This window comes from Elephas maximus, chromosome 25 (genome assembly GCF_024166365.1).
Source record: "Elephas maximus indicus isolate mEleMax1 chromosome 25, mEleMax1 primary haplotype, whole genome shotgun sequence".
Classification (NCBI taxonomy): Eukaryota; Metazoa; Chordata; class Mammalia; order Proboscidea; family Elephantidae; genus Elephas; species Elephas maximus.
The window spans coordinates 36,743,812-36,759,494 of record NC_064843.1 but is presented as its reverse complement, the minus strand read 5'-3'; the positions used below and the strand labels follow the sequence as shown (position 1 = coordinate 36,759,494).

The window sequence follows — 15,683 nt, the reverse complement described above, 5'->3', positions numbered from 1 at the left end:
GGAATTCTGAGTGTGTGAGGAAAGATCAGCTCCCTTGCTTCCACCGTCTGTTCTTTTAGTCAACAAATAATAAGTGATTACTCAAATGCTGGCAAGGAAAAGAGCACAGTGCCTGACCCCGAGAACCTGAGTAAAGCTTAAGCTTAGAGCAGCCCCTGAGCATATTGGAAACTTTGTCCCAGCCCCCTTCCACCCAGGCCGAATCCACCCAACTGTCCTCTTTCCTGTGTGGGGAAGGTTGATCTTAATGCATTGTAAAGGTCCTGGCTACCTGGTCAGCGCCAGGAATCAGTTCTGACCTGGTCATATGAAAGCAACACAAGATAACCTTCTCATGAAGGACCAATCCACTAAACCAAACCAGGGCTCTGAAATTGTAGCCTCGGCCTCTGTTCCTGAGGCGTATACAAGTACTAATCCTGTCTTGATTAGCTGGCAATTGGGGTCACTGCAAAGTCAAGTCTTTAAAGCTTCTCAAAGATTTTCATACCAGGCGTTCTCATTGACCTCTGCTACACGAGCCCTTGTTCAGCGGTCCTGTTGGACCATCCCTTTGCCTGACTTCCTTCTGCTTGATACTTTTTGAGGACTGTGCTACTTTGCAGCTGAGAGGCATATGTGGCATGAAGAATCCTTGACTCACTGATGGTTCTCTCAGTAAGTGTTCAGGAACTGCTAGACCCAAGGCATTAGCAATTTGGTGTTAGGGCCTCAATTGCTATAAGCCATCATCCTGTCTTTCTTACAGATAGCTGTTTGTCCTGTGGTAGGAAAAACCCAGTCTCCTCCCACCCTCTCTTTGAGGGTGGGCTCTGCCAGACATGTCGGGTAAGTCTTCATCTCCTCACCCCGGACCTTCCTGCCTCCTCCCTCATCCCTGATTCTCTTCAGTTTCCCCAGCAACAGCACATCCTATGGCCGTTAGAAATTCCCTTCCCAGGGCTCGTGCACCACCTTCCTCTCTGAGGCAGGTGCCAAGGACAGTTTGCAGCACCCAGCAGGGGTGCCCATCTGAGATGGAACACAGACCACCACCACTTTTCCCTGTGAAGGGCACCAAGCCATTAGTGACTTTTTCTGCTGCGTCCTAGGGCCTCAGCCAGCCAGTGAGCAAGCCAGGCCTGTTGGTCCCTGGTCTCCGATTTCACGAGTGTTTCTCTCTGGCCACCAGGATCGGTTCCTCGAGCTGTTCTACATGTACGACGACGACGGCTATCAGTCCTACTGCACTGTGTGCTGCGAGGGCCGTGAGCTGCTGCTCTGCAGCAACACGAGCTGCTGCCGGTGAGGGAGACACGACACGCCTGGGCCCTGAAGCCTGAGCGCAGCCCATCAAAGTCCTTTTCTTGCTTAATGGAATCCCAGCCAAGGGATTAACTGACCTGGAGGGAGGGCACAGGTCTGCCTGGGGCTGTGGTTGTCACATCTTTGAAGAGAAGGGACTATCAGGATGGGCCTAAGACAGGTTTGTCTGTCAGTGAGAAGAGGAGAGTGGTAGCACAGGAGGCTCCCTAGGCTTTGACTAGGCAGTGGGAGAACCTTTCTGGGTAAAGGACATCAAAACATGCAAAGAGCCTGTGGGCTGGAAGTATTTGGACCATACACAAGGAAGTAAGAGATTCGTGTAGCCCAAGGCACTCAGGATTAGTAAAGAGCCACTGTGGCATCTGAGAAGGTTTGAGGCCATCTCTCTGGGGAAAGAGGGGGCTAAGGACAGCTGCCTGATGACAACATATCCCTCATCCCCTGCCACTGGTCACAGGTGCTTCTGTGTGGAGTGCCTGGAGGTGCTGGTGGGCGCAGGCACGGCGGCGGATGCTAAGCTGCAGGAGCCCTGGAACTGCTACATGTGCCAGACACAGCGCTGTCATGGCGTCCTGTGGCGCCGGAAGGACTGGAATGTGCGCCTGCAGTCCTTCTTCACCAGTGACATGGGGCTTGAATACGTAAGCCACTGGCTCCTTTCCCTGGACCACAGTTCCCAGGGCTTTGGGGCTCTGGAGTTTTCTCGTCAAGAGTTAATAGAAATAAGATCCACTATATAAATCCAACACCTCAGAGCCTCAAAAGCTTGAATTCTGGCTAATTGGCAACTCCTGTTCAGTCTTATTCAGGGTCATTTTGGGCCTCAACTTATTTTCATTGTATGGACTGTCCAGGGTCTGACATAGACTTTGTTCTATAAAGGTTTCTGAGATAGTGATAAATAGGGAAGACAGGGAAGCCTTTGCCTGCTTCTCACTTTTAATGGGGGTGAATTTTCCTGGACTCTAGCTTCCAGTTCCTAAAGGGAGCCCACAGGTCACTTCTGTGTAGCCCATGAGGAGCACCAAGGATTATATGTCTTTAGTGTGTACCTGTGTTGCAGTCTCACCTGCGTTCCATGTCTAAAGATGGAATGATCATTCTGTGTCAAATGCAGGACTGGCCATGTTTAATATTTTAACCTAGTCTTGGCCATCCCCACTGAAGCGTCCTGTGAGTCACAGCTGATCAAGGTCACACAGCTGAGAATGACTGAGCAACACTTTATTTCCTCTGAGGAGAATCAGTCCTCCCCTCAGTGCTGCCCCTCCCCCAGAGGTGTGTCATTCCCTTGCTTTCTGACCTCCACTAGCTCCTTTCCTTACCTGACAGGAAGCCCCAAAATTGTACCCTGCGATTCCTGCAGCACGAAGGCGGCCCATCCGAGTACTGTCTCTGTTTGATGGAATTGCAACAGGTGAGTTTGGGGTTTATCTGGGGATGCTCTGCTGCTCACCTTCTTCTTGATGGGATGGGTTTCTCTGAGGGCACGGAATGCAATTCTTAAGGTCTGGTCCAGGTGCCTGGCACCAATGTCAAAGAAACACCCCTGGAAGTCACGTGTTCTTCACCTGTTCCGAGAAAACCACTGGCTTCATCTTTCTTTCCATAAACATCTCACCCACCGGGCACATTTTGGGTCCTTATTTAAAAAAAAAAAAGCATAATTTAGCTGTTGTATTTTATTCTTATGTGCAGGTATCTTGGAAATAACTATTCATTCCATAAGTGTAAAATACCAACTAGGCAACTCCTCCTAATATCCCCCATCTTGTTCTCTTCATTCCCCACGTAGAATAAACACAGCCAATGTGGGCAACACTAAGGGCTTTGTCTGCTGTAACTCACTTAATCCTCAGAGCAACCCCGAACAGCCCTATTTTAGCCGAGCAGGGAGCACGTGAAATAGGACGCTTTGCATGTAGCATCGTTTGTACTTAGTATATGTCTGCCTGGCATATTTGTGTCCACCTGCCTAAAATACTTACAGCTTCTAAGGATCATCCACCTCTAACCACTTGTTATCCCTATTCTGGTGGTGCCTAAAGTCCTATCTGTGTTACAGATACATCATAGTAGAACTAACCTTGGCTATTCTCCCCTGGCCTTAAGATTATTTTTCAAATGTTTTGCTGTCCCAAACATGTGGCACAGAAGATCCCTGTCCATGTGTCCTATATGTGTCTGTACTGGAATGATCAATGCTGGACTTGCTACAGCATTGGCATATACCTCTCCGTTTTAATACACCGTATCATTGGGCTGTACCAATTGGTACACACGTATTTTTTTTTTTTTTTTTTCATGAAACTCAGCAACATTGAGAACCTAGTGTATGGCAGTCTAGTTTCTATGCTAAATGCGTGTGCTCATTCAAGGACCCAAGGTGGTAACACTCAGTTGTGCCTGGCCTGTGCTGTGGCAGGCTTTAGAGTTAGTGTCTAGGGAAAAGGCCGGTCAGGGCAATCCAGGTAACCCCCAGTGCTTTTTTCTATCCCTTTCCTCCAACTCTCACAGGGTACTTGGTCCTCAAGGAGTTGGGCATCAAAGTGGAGAAGTATGTAGCCTCTGAAGTGTGTGAAGAGTCCATCGCTGTTGGAACCGTTAAGCATGAGGGGAATATCAAATACGTGAATGATGTCAGGAACATCACAAAGAGAAATGTGAGGGCATTTCACCCCCCGGGAACTCAACAGGATCCCCACTTCCTTCTCTTACCCGTTCCTCCATGCCCCAGGCCCTATATATCCCTGTGCCCAGTGCTGTGGTAGAAGAGAACCTGTGGTCACAGTAAGTTAATAGTAAGACCCAGAAGATTACATCTTAGGGGTATTGGCCATGCCATTAGGTTTTCTGGGACAGAAGTAGAGTTCGTAGACTTCACTGACCAAGGAAGATTCTAAGAGTGGTTTTTCTTGAGAGGCTACGTGGGAACCCAGGTTCTCTGGCCCTCCCACCTCACCTCTGTCCCTCCCTTGAGGGTGACTATTTTTCTCCCTCAGATTGAGGAATGGGGCCCGTTTGACTTGGTGATTGGTGGAAGCCCATGCAATGATCTCTCAAATGTGAATCCTGCCCGGAAAGGCCTGTACGGTGAGCACCCCTGGCTCCTGGTGTCCCCAGGAGACCCTAGGCTTACCTAGGTGGAACTGACCTTAGAAGGACCTGGAAGCAGCCTGCTTTCCCGAGAGAGTGAACACGTCTCATGGCTAAATCTGTGCCCCATCAAAAATCAGAAGCCTTCACGGGGAAGGAAACCCTGGTGGCGTAGTAGTTAAGTGCTAGAGCTGCTAACCACAGGGTCAGCAGTTTGAATCCGCCAGGCGCTCCTTGGAAACTCTATGGGGCAGTTCTACTCTGTCCTGTAGGGTCACTATGAGTCGGAATCAACAGGACGACACTGTGTTTGGTTTTTTTCTTCACAGGGAAACACTGATGACTGTCTTTGTTTAGTCATTCCAGAGAACTTGGGGTACGTGGACAAATTGGCCCTAGGGTCAGATGATAACTAGGAATCCATCGGTTTACCGGTGAAAGGGCCTCAGGGGAATATGAGGTGGTGGGCTGGAGACTTGAATGAACCCTGCTCTGTTATCTTCTTAGAGGGCACGGGCCGACTCTTCTTTGAATTCTACCACCTGCTGAATTATACACGCCCCAAGGAGGGGGACGACCGGCCCTTCTTTTGGATGTTTGAGAATGTCGTAGCTATGAAGGTTGGCGACAAGAGGGACATCTCGCGATTCCTGGAGGTGAGGGGACCCAGGGGCCTGATTGTCAAAGGGCATGGAAGCCACTGAGGAAATGAGGGGCTGGGTGAGTGTTGCCAATGCTTGGGAACAATTTCGGGGTTCTTGATGGAGAGTGTGGCGATATCCAAGATTAGGAGTTAAGGGAGGTCTCTTTAGTACATGGAAAATATCTGCTGTCTAACCTCACCTCTAACCCAGTGAGGTTAGGGGTAGTGAAGCCATCTCCCTATGGAGGGCTCATGAGAATTGATTCTAGAGAATTGTTTTTCTCTTCCTTGTTCTGAAAGTTGCTTTTAAGGGGCCGTAGAGAAATTAATCAGCTTATCCTTAATATGTGCAAAGCACTGTGGGTCTTTTTACACACTTTAGTTTCACCCAAAACATTTACAACTTAAGCTGTCTTGTCAACTCCTAAGCTATTGCCTATCCTGTGACAGGACCTCAACTTAGGATATTTCCATTTCAAGCTGCTTTTCCCACCTCGGTACGGCACACTCTAATAATCTGGCATGGCCCAGGGGATAACCTTCTCTAAGAATCTGTAGTTCTGATCTGGACTCCATCTTTCCCTTGATAAGAATTGGTTTGTCCCTCACTTAGCAGGATCCATCCTTGCTCCACAGCCAAGGCCAGCCTGTCACCTGCTTAGGTCAGGCCTCACTCTGGCCACCACTCGTTTTCTGATGGGACCCTTCTCATCCCTCTCCCTACAGTGTAACCCAGTAATGATCGATGCCATCAAAGTGTCTGCTGCTCACAGAGCCCGATACTTCTGGGGTAATCTGCCAGGAATGAACAGGTAACAGGGGCATCTGAGCAGGACAGGTAATAGCCAAGTTAAATGTAGCTAATGGCATCACCATTGGTTCTGGCTTGACAGAGCCATGGCCAACCCTTCTAAAGAGCTGACTCTGCTGAGACGCAGGTTCCCTTCCCCCACCTTGGCTGCAGGGCACCCTGGGGTGTTATGGTTTGATCCCTGTTAGGATGGGTCAGCACCCACCTGGAAATCTCAGGTCAGAATTCCTCAGTACTACTACTGTTCATGCTCAGCAGATGGCCTGCTTCTTAAATGCCTCTTGTGTAGGAGCCAGGCTGCAGATCTCTTCTGTGCCAGGGAGGCCAGGAGGACTTTTCTCAGAAGTTGAGAGCTTGTTGATTCTTCTACGCCTCGTGCATTTTCTTAGTTGCTGTGAATCAACTCAACGGCAACGGGGTTTTTTGGTGTGGGGGTACCCAGTGGGAGACAGACATGAAGCTTTAGATATGCCTTTACTCCACTCTTGGTGTGATGTAAACCCTGTACCAGGCTGTTGGTGACTAACCAGGTGGCAGAGTTGATGTAACAAACTATAGCCTGAAGCCTATCTTCTGTTGAATTTGAGACCTCCTGTTTTCTGAAACGGGAGCTTTCCCCCAATTTTTTATCAGATGTCAAAGGTAGTTCAGACCTTTGCTGAGGATTAGTTATCTCCTGTATGTGGTTTCAGGAAGAATAACCTGCTAATTAAGATGCAAGATCTGATGGTAATTCAACATCCCAGACTTGCCAATGAATTGAATCCTCTTTTTTAGAAAGAAGCTTGATAACTTAATGACGTGTAGCAAAGTGCGGACAGAAATGGCAAAGATTCTGGAAATAGCTTGGAGGATTCCTTAGGTGCTTTGCATTGTACTTGGCTAATCAGCTAGTCAAATGGTGCAGTGTCCATCACGTCTTTAAATAAAATAAAATGGGCGTATTCACTCAAAATTTGCAACCTTGCTGTGTGCCAGGGACTGTTACATGTGCTGCTAGTACAGTGTGATGGAGAACAAATCATACGTCAGTCTTGGCTCTCATGGCGTTGACATGCTGATGGGGTTAGAAGGGAGAAGACAGTGATATCAGGCTCTCGGGGCGTCCATTGCAAGACTTGGTAGAGAAAGCTTCTCATTTCAGCAGAGGACGAACTGAAGTTCTTGGAGAGAAGAGTGTTGTAAGCAAAAGGAGGAAATAAAAAGGCATTTGCAGCCCAGCCCAGAGAACAGTGTTTTGAAGGTGTGGAATGTCTAGGATAGAAGGGTAGAGAGCTTAGAAGTCATGGGTCAAACTGTGTGGGCCCTGAGGGTAACAGTACCTATTAAATTTACTTTATCATGGTAGGGTCTGGGAGGCTTTAAGCCAAAGAGTTGCATCTTAGGTTCATGGTATTGTCTGGTTGGAGGATAGACAGCAGCAGGATAGAACAATAGTTGGGAAACCAGTGAGGAGGTCAGTTTGTTCAAAAAAGCAATGATTATGACTATGTTGTGCCCCCAAGAGGTACCATCAACAAAGAATACAGTGTGAGTGGTGGTGGCTGATTCCTGCAGGCTTAATGAGACTGGTCAAGTTAAAGATATTTTGAGAGTAGGACTTACAGGATTTGCTGATGCATTGGACATGGGTTGTGAGACAAAAAGATGAGTCAATAAAGATCCAAAGGTCTTTGCCTAAGCTATGAGAGAAGGAAGGAGCGGCTGCGGTTCGGCTTTTGTTTCCAGGATGCTATGTCAACCACCAAGCAGGGACATAGGCCCAAATTCACCCTTTAGGTGGCCAACTTTGGTTTCCTAGATTTTAATTTAAGAATTGTCAGAAAGGCAGGGCTTGTGTTTGGAGGTGCCTGTGTCTGTCCTTTTTTACCCCTTTAGGTCCTTCAGCTTCTTTGGGTCAATGGAAGAAGTAGGGGTTGGGGATAGGGTGGCATTTGCAATGTTGAAGGCCTGGTTAAGGTACAGAGTCCAGGGCAATGTTTTGTATGATTTCACGACCCCACTTGTGGCACAATTTCCATTCCCATGTCTGATTTCTTTCTGATGGCTTTGAAGTTTCTTACACAGAGGCAGCTGTGGTTGTTATCAAATCTGTACCTTCAGACCTCTTGATGATTTTTGGCACTGGAACTGCTCAGCCACGCCGGTTTCTTCACCTCTGTCCTTTGACCTTCCCAGTCATCTGTTTGCCTTTCTGCATTTGCCAAATAAGTTTCAATGATGAAGGTTTAAAGCATAATCATTTTGTGAACCATTCCTTGTCCTTCCTACCTGTACTGTCATTCGTTCTTCAAGCCTCCTTAGGCTGCATCTCATGAAGTAATAACCACTAAGTCATGGCTTTGATGATACTAATTGTATCAAGTGGATCCACAGATGACCTAAGATCTTTACTTTAAACATGAAACCCAGAGAGGTGATGATGGGCCTTAAGGTCACTCAGCCAGTGAGCAGGGCTGGGACCAGAGGGGGTCACCTGATGCCCCATTCAGTGTGCTTCCTCCAACTGGGCTTTCATTGATGGAAGCGTGAGCTCCGGGACCTTGGACTGCCCCCCCCCCCCACCCCGCCCCCAGCCCCAGCCCCAAGTCCATCATCCACTGTTTTGTGTGTACACCAGAATTATTTTATAATTTGTTGCCACCTCCAGCAGCATCGAACTCCCTGCCAGGGCATATTTTTGAAGCCTAAGCCCCCACTCCAACCTTGGGAGGTGGCTAGCTGAGGCCCCGTTACAGGGGGTAGAAAGTAATGGGTTTTGGATGTTCCCAGGCCTGTGATAGCATCAAAGAAAGATAAACTCGAGCTACAGGACTGCTTGGAGTTCAATAGGACAGCAAAGGTAAGATGTGCTCTGTACCATGGCCTTCTGGGAAGCACACGTGGTGACCTCCAAATGGGACTAGGGAGATGACCTCTTTGTCTGGTTTGTTTCTGCCCCTCCCCACACAAGACTCCCTGGTGCTGGGCCCTTCTCCTCACGTCACCCTGCGCCTCCTCGACCTATCTTCAAGTACAGAGAGAAGAAGGAGAGGTCTTAATAAGCAAATAATCACTATGAGAAAAGGCAACTAGAGTTTCCAATTCTTAATGTCAGATACATAGAGACACAGACAATCTCAGCCACTCTATCCATTATATAATTAGTGCAAGTAATTTTTCTTTAAAAGAAAAAACACAAAAAAGGTAATATGGAGTCATAGATTATATTTAAAACTCCATAAACTTAATTTTCAGTGTGAGCCTAAAGCTAAGCTCTGTTTGGCCAAACTCCAGCTGAGCAGTCTTCACATATCTGGGTGGTTTTTACTTTTTACTTAATCTTGCTTGATCAGTAACTCTGTCCCTGTGTAATCTCATTCATGATCCCTTTTTTGTTTTTCTCATTCTCTCTGAGGCTGGTACTTCCTGCTCATTAAATTCTTGGCATTTGTGGGAAGCACAAAATGTTCTTTTCTTTCCAACTCTGATTTTCTCATTCCCTCTGCCAGGCTCGCCCTGCTACCCTCTCTCCCGCACCTGCCTCCCTCTATCTTCCCAAGGTGCTTCTGAGCCTTGGCTCAACTCAGAACCCTTCATTCTGTGCTCATTCCATGTTGTTGTTTTGTTCTCCAGTTAAAGAAAGTACAGACAATAACCACCAAGTCGAACTCGATCAGACAGGGGAAAAACCAACTTTTCCCCGTTGTCATGAATGGCAAAGAAGATGTTTTGTGGTGCACTGAGCTAGAAAGGTGAGCAAGGCTGCACTGAGCAGGAAACATGCAGCCAGAGACAGAAAGGGGAGCAGCATGTGCTTCCACCAGCAACAGAGGTGGGCAGGTGCTATCCTTAATTCTTTCTGATCTCATTGATCTACAATAGCAGTGGGGCTGGGGGTGATACCTCTGTGGAGTTAGTCCTTATTTCCTGCCAGAATGGTGGTTAGATGGAGTGGGGGGTGGGGGAATCCAAAACATGAGGTCATTAGACAGCACTATCTGTCTGTGTTGGCTTCACTACCCTGGCATCTGCCTGCCCCTACATGCTGGGGCACCTGGAGGTAGGAGCAACCAGTGAAAGAAAGGGCCACAGACATGCCATGACTCGAAATATTACTTTTACCAAAAATCTTATTCTGTGGCTGGTCTCTACTCAGTCCCAGTCTCTCTTCTCCCTCTTCCCTTTACTTGGCTTAGTTGATGGTTTATCTATTTTGATTCAGAGAATTAGCTCTTGGGCTTTAGTTCTTTTCTCCTGTTCTGGATTCGATGTTTGTTCTTTCACTTTTCCTCTTTTCTTTATCTTCTGTATTTTTCTCCTTATTGTTTATTTTGTTAGGAATAAAGTTGTTTAAGGCTGTGAATTTTCCTTTTTACGTTTTTGGCTGTGTCTCAAAGGCTTTGATAACAGAATATTCCAGATATTTCAGTTCTACAACTGGTTTTATTTAGAATTAGTATAAAAGTTTTTTTTTTTTTAAGGGAAGCTGGTAGGTAACCTTGCCCAACCTATTCACACTGTGAGTTATTCTGGATTTTGAGACCCACGCCTACAGTGCTGGGTTAGATCTGTGAGTGCAGTTGGCACAGACGGCTGTATCATTATGTAAATGCCAAGGCAAAGCAACAGACAAGCCTGAAGTATTTATGTTTGGCATGTTTTTTATACTCATTCAGCCACTGGCCATTTGGTGTTATTAGTTTTTGATTGTAAACCTAGGTAAAACCTAGGCTCAGCATCTTTGTACCCTCTTAGCAAGTTCTGGTAAAAAACCCATAGAGGAGGCTCTTGGTGTATTTTGTTGCCCCAAGTCCAGTTTGGCACTTAATGCAGCAAACTTTGCTAATGAGGGGAAGTGACACTCAGGAAAATCATGCTTACCCAAGGTTAATTACCTGAGTGTCTAATAACTGAATACTTGGTCCAATCCGAAAGTGTCTTTGTTCCTTGTTAAAGAAATTGCTTAACTCATACCATCATTGTGTTTTGGGGACCCATACACACCTGTCTTCTGTCTGGCTGTCTGGCTTGGCATTCATTCATTCAAGAAAGGCCCACTGAGCACTAAATATGTTCCAGGAACATGGTACTAGCACTGGGAGGTGTATTGTTGGAACAAAGAAGGTGCTCTCATAAGATATGCTACAATGACAGTCTCTTGGGATCAAGGGTTTTGAAGAACTAGGGGGAACTGACCTCTTCTGGGGGTCAGGAAAGGGCTGATATGAAGGCCCAGTGGCTTTACTGAAAGGAAGGTACATGGAAAGGCATGGGCAAGAGGACAGTCCCTCATCGGCCATGGTGAACATGTCCAGCGGCTCTGAGCTGGCTGGAGATGGCACTTCTGACTCCCTGTCTTTCACCCTGGTGCCTTCCCAGGATCTTCGGATTCCCTGTACACTACACGGATGTGTCCAACATGGGCCGAGGGGCCCGCCAGAAGCTGCTTGGGAGGTCCTGGAGCGTGCCTGTCATCAGACATCTCTTCGCCCCCCTGAAGGACTACTTTGCCTGTGAATAGTCCCTCGCCAGGCGCGCTGGGGGCACTGAAGAGGGTGGTGGGGGCAGGGCCAGGACCCAGGAGGTGGGCTTCCCCAGCTCTGCCTTGCCTCAGTTCAGCTTTGTGGGGTCACACTGTGTACCTGTTTACTTCACTGTCAGTGGTAGCAGAGCCACCCCTCCCTTTCCAACAGAGGGAGGCTCTTTGGAGGGCTTCTGTTGCCTCACGCCCAAGGTGCCATCTACTTGTACACAACTCAGACCTGGCTGCTCAGAGCAGCCAAACTCGGTGCTCGTTTTTTCTTCTAAAACTTTAAAACTTGAAATAGGTAGTAAAATAACAATTTTCTTTTTAAGCCCTGGGTTTACCACTCAGAGAAACAATGGCTAAGACACCAAAATCGCAGTGCCGACAGCTCTCCAACACTCAGGTCCATGCAGAAAAATCACCTAAGGCAGTTATTGCAGGAGTTTAATTACTGTTCATTGTCTGCTGTTCCGTGTTACGGGGGCATGCAGCTGTGAACATGTAGTGAAGGGACATCTAAAGGGCCCAGGAATTTTTTTCTTCCTTCTAGGGCTAGCATAAGAAGAAATGATGTATATGTCTTGAATTTCACGTGGCACAGGCCCCTTGTCTCAGTACAAGGGCTAGAGTCTGCTGTCCATGTAGAATATTTTCCAGCGATGATGATTTCAGCAGGGATGATGTCATCATCACATTCAGGGCTATTTTCCCCCCAAACCCAAGGGCAGGGCCACCCTTAGCTAAATCCCTCCCAGTGACTGCAATAGAACCCTCTGGGGGCACTCAGGAAGGGGTGAGCTGAGTTACAAGCTGCCATGTGTTATGTAGACAAGTACTGCTTCTCCATATTCTCCCCACGTGAGATGAACGAGGGAGCTTAGGTTTAACCCCCCCCCAACACACAAAAAAAGAGCACCCCACAGACTTCTCTTACTCAGGCACAGGTCCCCAGATTAGAAGTAGGACACCCCAATTCCTCATCCCTTTTCTAAACTCAGAAGCAGTAATAGCCAGGGGCAGAAGAAGCACATTCTTCATGCTTTACCCTCATCTCAGAGATGGCAGGGGAAAAACTGCAATCAGAGCTTGTACCTCCCTCCACAGATTTTAAAATCCCTTTTTATGCTGCAGTAAGTCATTTTTAAGGGGAATGGGAGGTCAGACAAGGTGCATTTCAGAAATGCTGCCATAACGGTTTAATAACTTTTACTGGTGCTATTTTGTAGACTAAGGAACAGCATTGACACATTTTGTGGGTTTTTTTTAATACACTTTTTAAAAAAACTCAGACTTTTATTTTTATGTTTAACAGTTTCATAAACTTTTTTTTTGGTAACAAGCCACACAAGGATGGGGAAAAATCTGTGCCTTGTCTCCACAGTTTTGCAGATTTTAGGCAGAAAGACAACGGATGCCTAGAGTTTACCTTATGTTTAATTAAAATCAGTATTTCTCTAACAGTCTGCTGTCCCTTTTCTTCTACAGGTCAGATGGGTGGGGCTTAGGGTGGGAGATTGGTCGTAGGTCATTCATTCACTCAACAAGCATTGTGGGGATAGCATGGTGACTCCCAAGAAGGCATGGAGCCTGTCCTCATGGAGCTTAAGGTCCAGTGCAGTGATCCCTGAGCTCTGCTGGGCATCAGCATCACCTGGAGGGCTCAATAAGCGCAGATTGCTGTGCCCACCCCCAGAGTCTAGGGTTGTTAGGTGCCTTTGTCAACCCCATGTGACAAGTAGAACTTACTACCTAATATGGTTTCCTAGGCAGTAATCTTCAAGGGAGCAGGTCTTTCTCCCTCAGAACTGTTGGGTGGGTTCCAACCATCAACCTTTCATCTAGCGGCTGAGCACTCAAACCACTGCTTCACCAGAGCTCCTTAGAGTCTAGGGCACAGCCTGAAAATTTGATATTACTGCTCCAGGGATCCCACTAGGCTTATGAATGTGTTTCCAAGACTTAGTTCCCAAAAGCTGCCTGGAGTACTTGTTTGGAACACCCATGTTCAGACATAATTTCTTTTAGCTATTAGGTAGCTGGTCCAGTCAAGAAGCCCAGGGCTGATTGTCATAGTTCCTCCTTCTGTTAATTCTTCTGGGCCTCGTTTTATTGCTTCCAAGTTGTCATGTTGCATGTCAGCCAAATCCAGTGAGAGGACTGGTTGGGAATGGTCCCATGATTCTAATTTAGTTGCCTGTGTCTGCAGCCCTGTGTGTGGAATGTTCTCAGGTTAGATCAACAACCCAGATAAAAGCCCTGCTGTATTTTGGAAAATAACGTAGCACCTCTCTATCAGTACCAGTGCCGCAGGCCACTCAGGGCTCATAATACTGTAATCCTAATCTCTACCTCCAGCCATGAGTGAGGGAAAAGTAGCCAATAAAGACCCCATGTGTACCCACCAGTTGGACATGGCATCTCTCTGAGCCTTGATTTCTTCATGTGTAAGATTGGTAAGGTGCATCTTGATAGTCGTGTGCCTTAATAAGGTCAAGTTCCTAAAGAGTGTGACCCAGAGGGAAGAAGGTATGCTCGTGGAAAAATGGGGAACAACTATGTTATTAGAAAGGTGTGGCTGGGTAGAACAGCACAGGTATGAGTTGCCATGGTGAGAACTTTGCAATTGCCAAGCTAGGCCCTCTCCCTCTGAGGCATTGATACCTCAGGGCTCTTGCCTGCCCAATTAAGCCATCTTGTGCACAGTGCTGTACCCAGATGCCAGGATAGAATGAAGCAAAATAAACAGTCCTTACCTCGAAACCACAAGAGGAAAGATGGACCAGCCCTCCAGGTGAGGGAGCTTTGGGTTTCCTTGCACACTTGTAATGCTAGTTGGCGGGGGAGTTTGGAGGTGTTGTGGGTACAGTACTTCATGGCTAGAGCCATCTCCTCAAGATGAGGGCTGGGCTCAGATCTGACTGATCCCAGGCTGGGTAGCAAGAGGGAGAATGCAGTGATGGTTGTGATCGGGATGGAGAGGCTGAGGTTGACATCAGATGTAGGCCTTTTCTGAAGCTGGTTTCCAGTCACCTAGGTTTGTGCCTGTCATTTTGGGCAAGTGACAACATCTTGAACTTTCCATCTTCAAGATAATAGTGGGGATAATAAGAGGGCTGCTGTGAGAGGTCAAGGACATAATCTGAGTAAAGTGTTTTGCCAGGATGTTTGGCGCACAGCACACTTTAGATGCCATTATTGTAAACATATGCCAGTAATTAATGCGGTGCTAGTGGCAATGATCAGCAGGTACTGGTGACGATAGTATCACCCAATATTTATTAATGTATGGGTAATATCTTAGAAAGGAATGACAGTAATACCCTCCAGGTGTTGCACAGCAGCTGGGTAACAGCAGGATCTGGAGTGAGAGTTATGTTCCTCACCACCCCTACATCACATTGGTTTCCTTTACCCTTTGAGGCCTTGTGGGTAGGGTCTTGTCTCTGGGTTCAGGGACTGGCCTCTAGGCGGCGGGGAGGGGGGGGCAGCACCATGGAGAAAGATTTTCACACCCTAGCTTAGTCCCAGTTTTCTAGCAACTGCTCTGGAGTGCCCACTCTGTGCTAGGCCTGTGGTTCCTCTCTGGAGCCAGAATCTGGGTTGTCATACTGGTTCCATCCCTTGACTACTTTGTGATCTCGGGTATCCTCCATAGCATCTCCATGCCTCAATTATCAATCTCATAAGGCTGATTGATGCATGGATCAAATCAATCAGTGTAGGTGAAGCATGTGGAAGACACTTTGTTGTGTAGTGAATGCTGAATACATGGTAGCTGCTTTTTGGGAGTCCCTGTGTGGTACAAATGGTTAATGGGCTCAGCTGCTAGCCAAAAAGGTTAGAGATTCAAATCCACCCAGAGGTGCCTTGGAAGAAAGGCCAGGGGATCTACTTCTAAAAAATCAGCCATTGAAAACCCTTTGGGGCACTTGGGTCTGACATACATGAGGTCGCCATGGGTTGGAGTTGACTTGACCACAATTGTATTTTGGTTTAGTTTCATTTCCTATTTTTGTCTCCTCCAGGAGCTTATCAAGGCAGCTGAGATCTCCCAACGCCATTTTTTAGTTGAACTAACTTGTCATACATTTATAAGACTCAGGCCTTGAAGTCGTTTTTTTGTTTGCTTTATTTTTGGAAGGGAGGCTTGGCAATTTCTATCAGTGATAATGAGATTACCTCAGGTATATTAAAACAGTTGCTTGAAGAGAGATTAACATCTCCAAAGCCATTTCTCTCACAGGATGGAGATTCTTTTTTCAAAGGCAAACATTTCTTTTTACTCTGGGTCAGGTTAAGCAATCAAGGGTTAACCTGAC

At 47.0% G+C, this 15,683-nt stretch overlaps 1 protein-coding gene across 3 annotated transcripts in view; it reads left to right on the top strand.

Moving 5' to 3' along the window:
- DNMT3B (DNA methyltransferase 3 beta) overlaps positions 1 to 12,802 on the top strand; it is a 42,985-nt gene extending 30,183 nt beyond the window's left edge. The window contains exons 12-22 of one of the 3 annotated variants that reach the window (XM_049869552.1): positions 749 to 828; positions 1,172 to 1,284; positions 1,763 to 1,946; positions 2,638 to 2,722; positions 3,823 to 3,968; positions 4,308 to 4,398; positions 4,909 to 5,057; positions 5,771 to 5,856; positions 8,628 to 8,697; positions 9,471 to 9,589; positions 11,217 to 12,802. In XM_049869552.1, coding sequence (XP_049725509.1) covers positions 749 to 828; positions 1,172 to 1,284; positions 1,763 to 1,946; positions 2,638 to 2,722; positions 3,823 to 3,968; positions 4,308 to 4,398; positions 4,909 to 5,057; positions 5,771 to 5,856; positions 8,628 to 8,697; positions 9,471 to 9,589; positions 11,217 to 11,358 — 1,265 coding nt within the window. In that variant the 3' untranslated portion in view covers positions 11,359 to 12,802. Of the gene's footprint in view, positions 1 to 748; positions 829 to 1,171; positions 1,285 to 1,762; positions 1,947 to 2,637; positions 2,723 to 3,822; positions 3,969 to 4,307; positions 4,399 to 4,908; positions 5,058 to 5,770; positions 5,857 to 8,627; positions 8,698 to 9,470; positions 9,590 to 11,216 lie in introns of those variants that run through there. The other 2 variants (XM_049869553.1, XM_049869554.1) reach the window with 2 other exon arrangements.
- Positions 12,803 to 15,683: the final 2,881 nt, after the last annotated feature.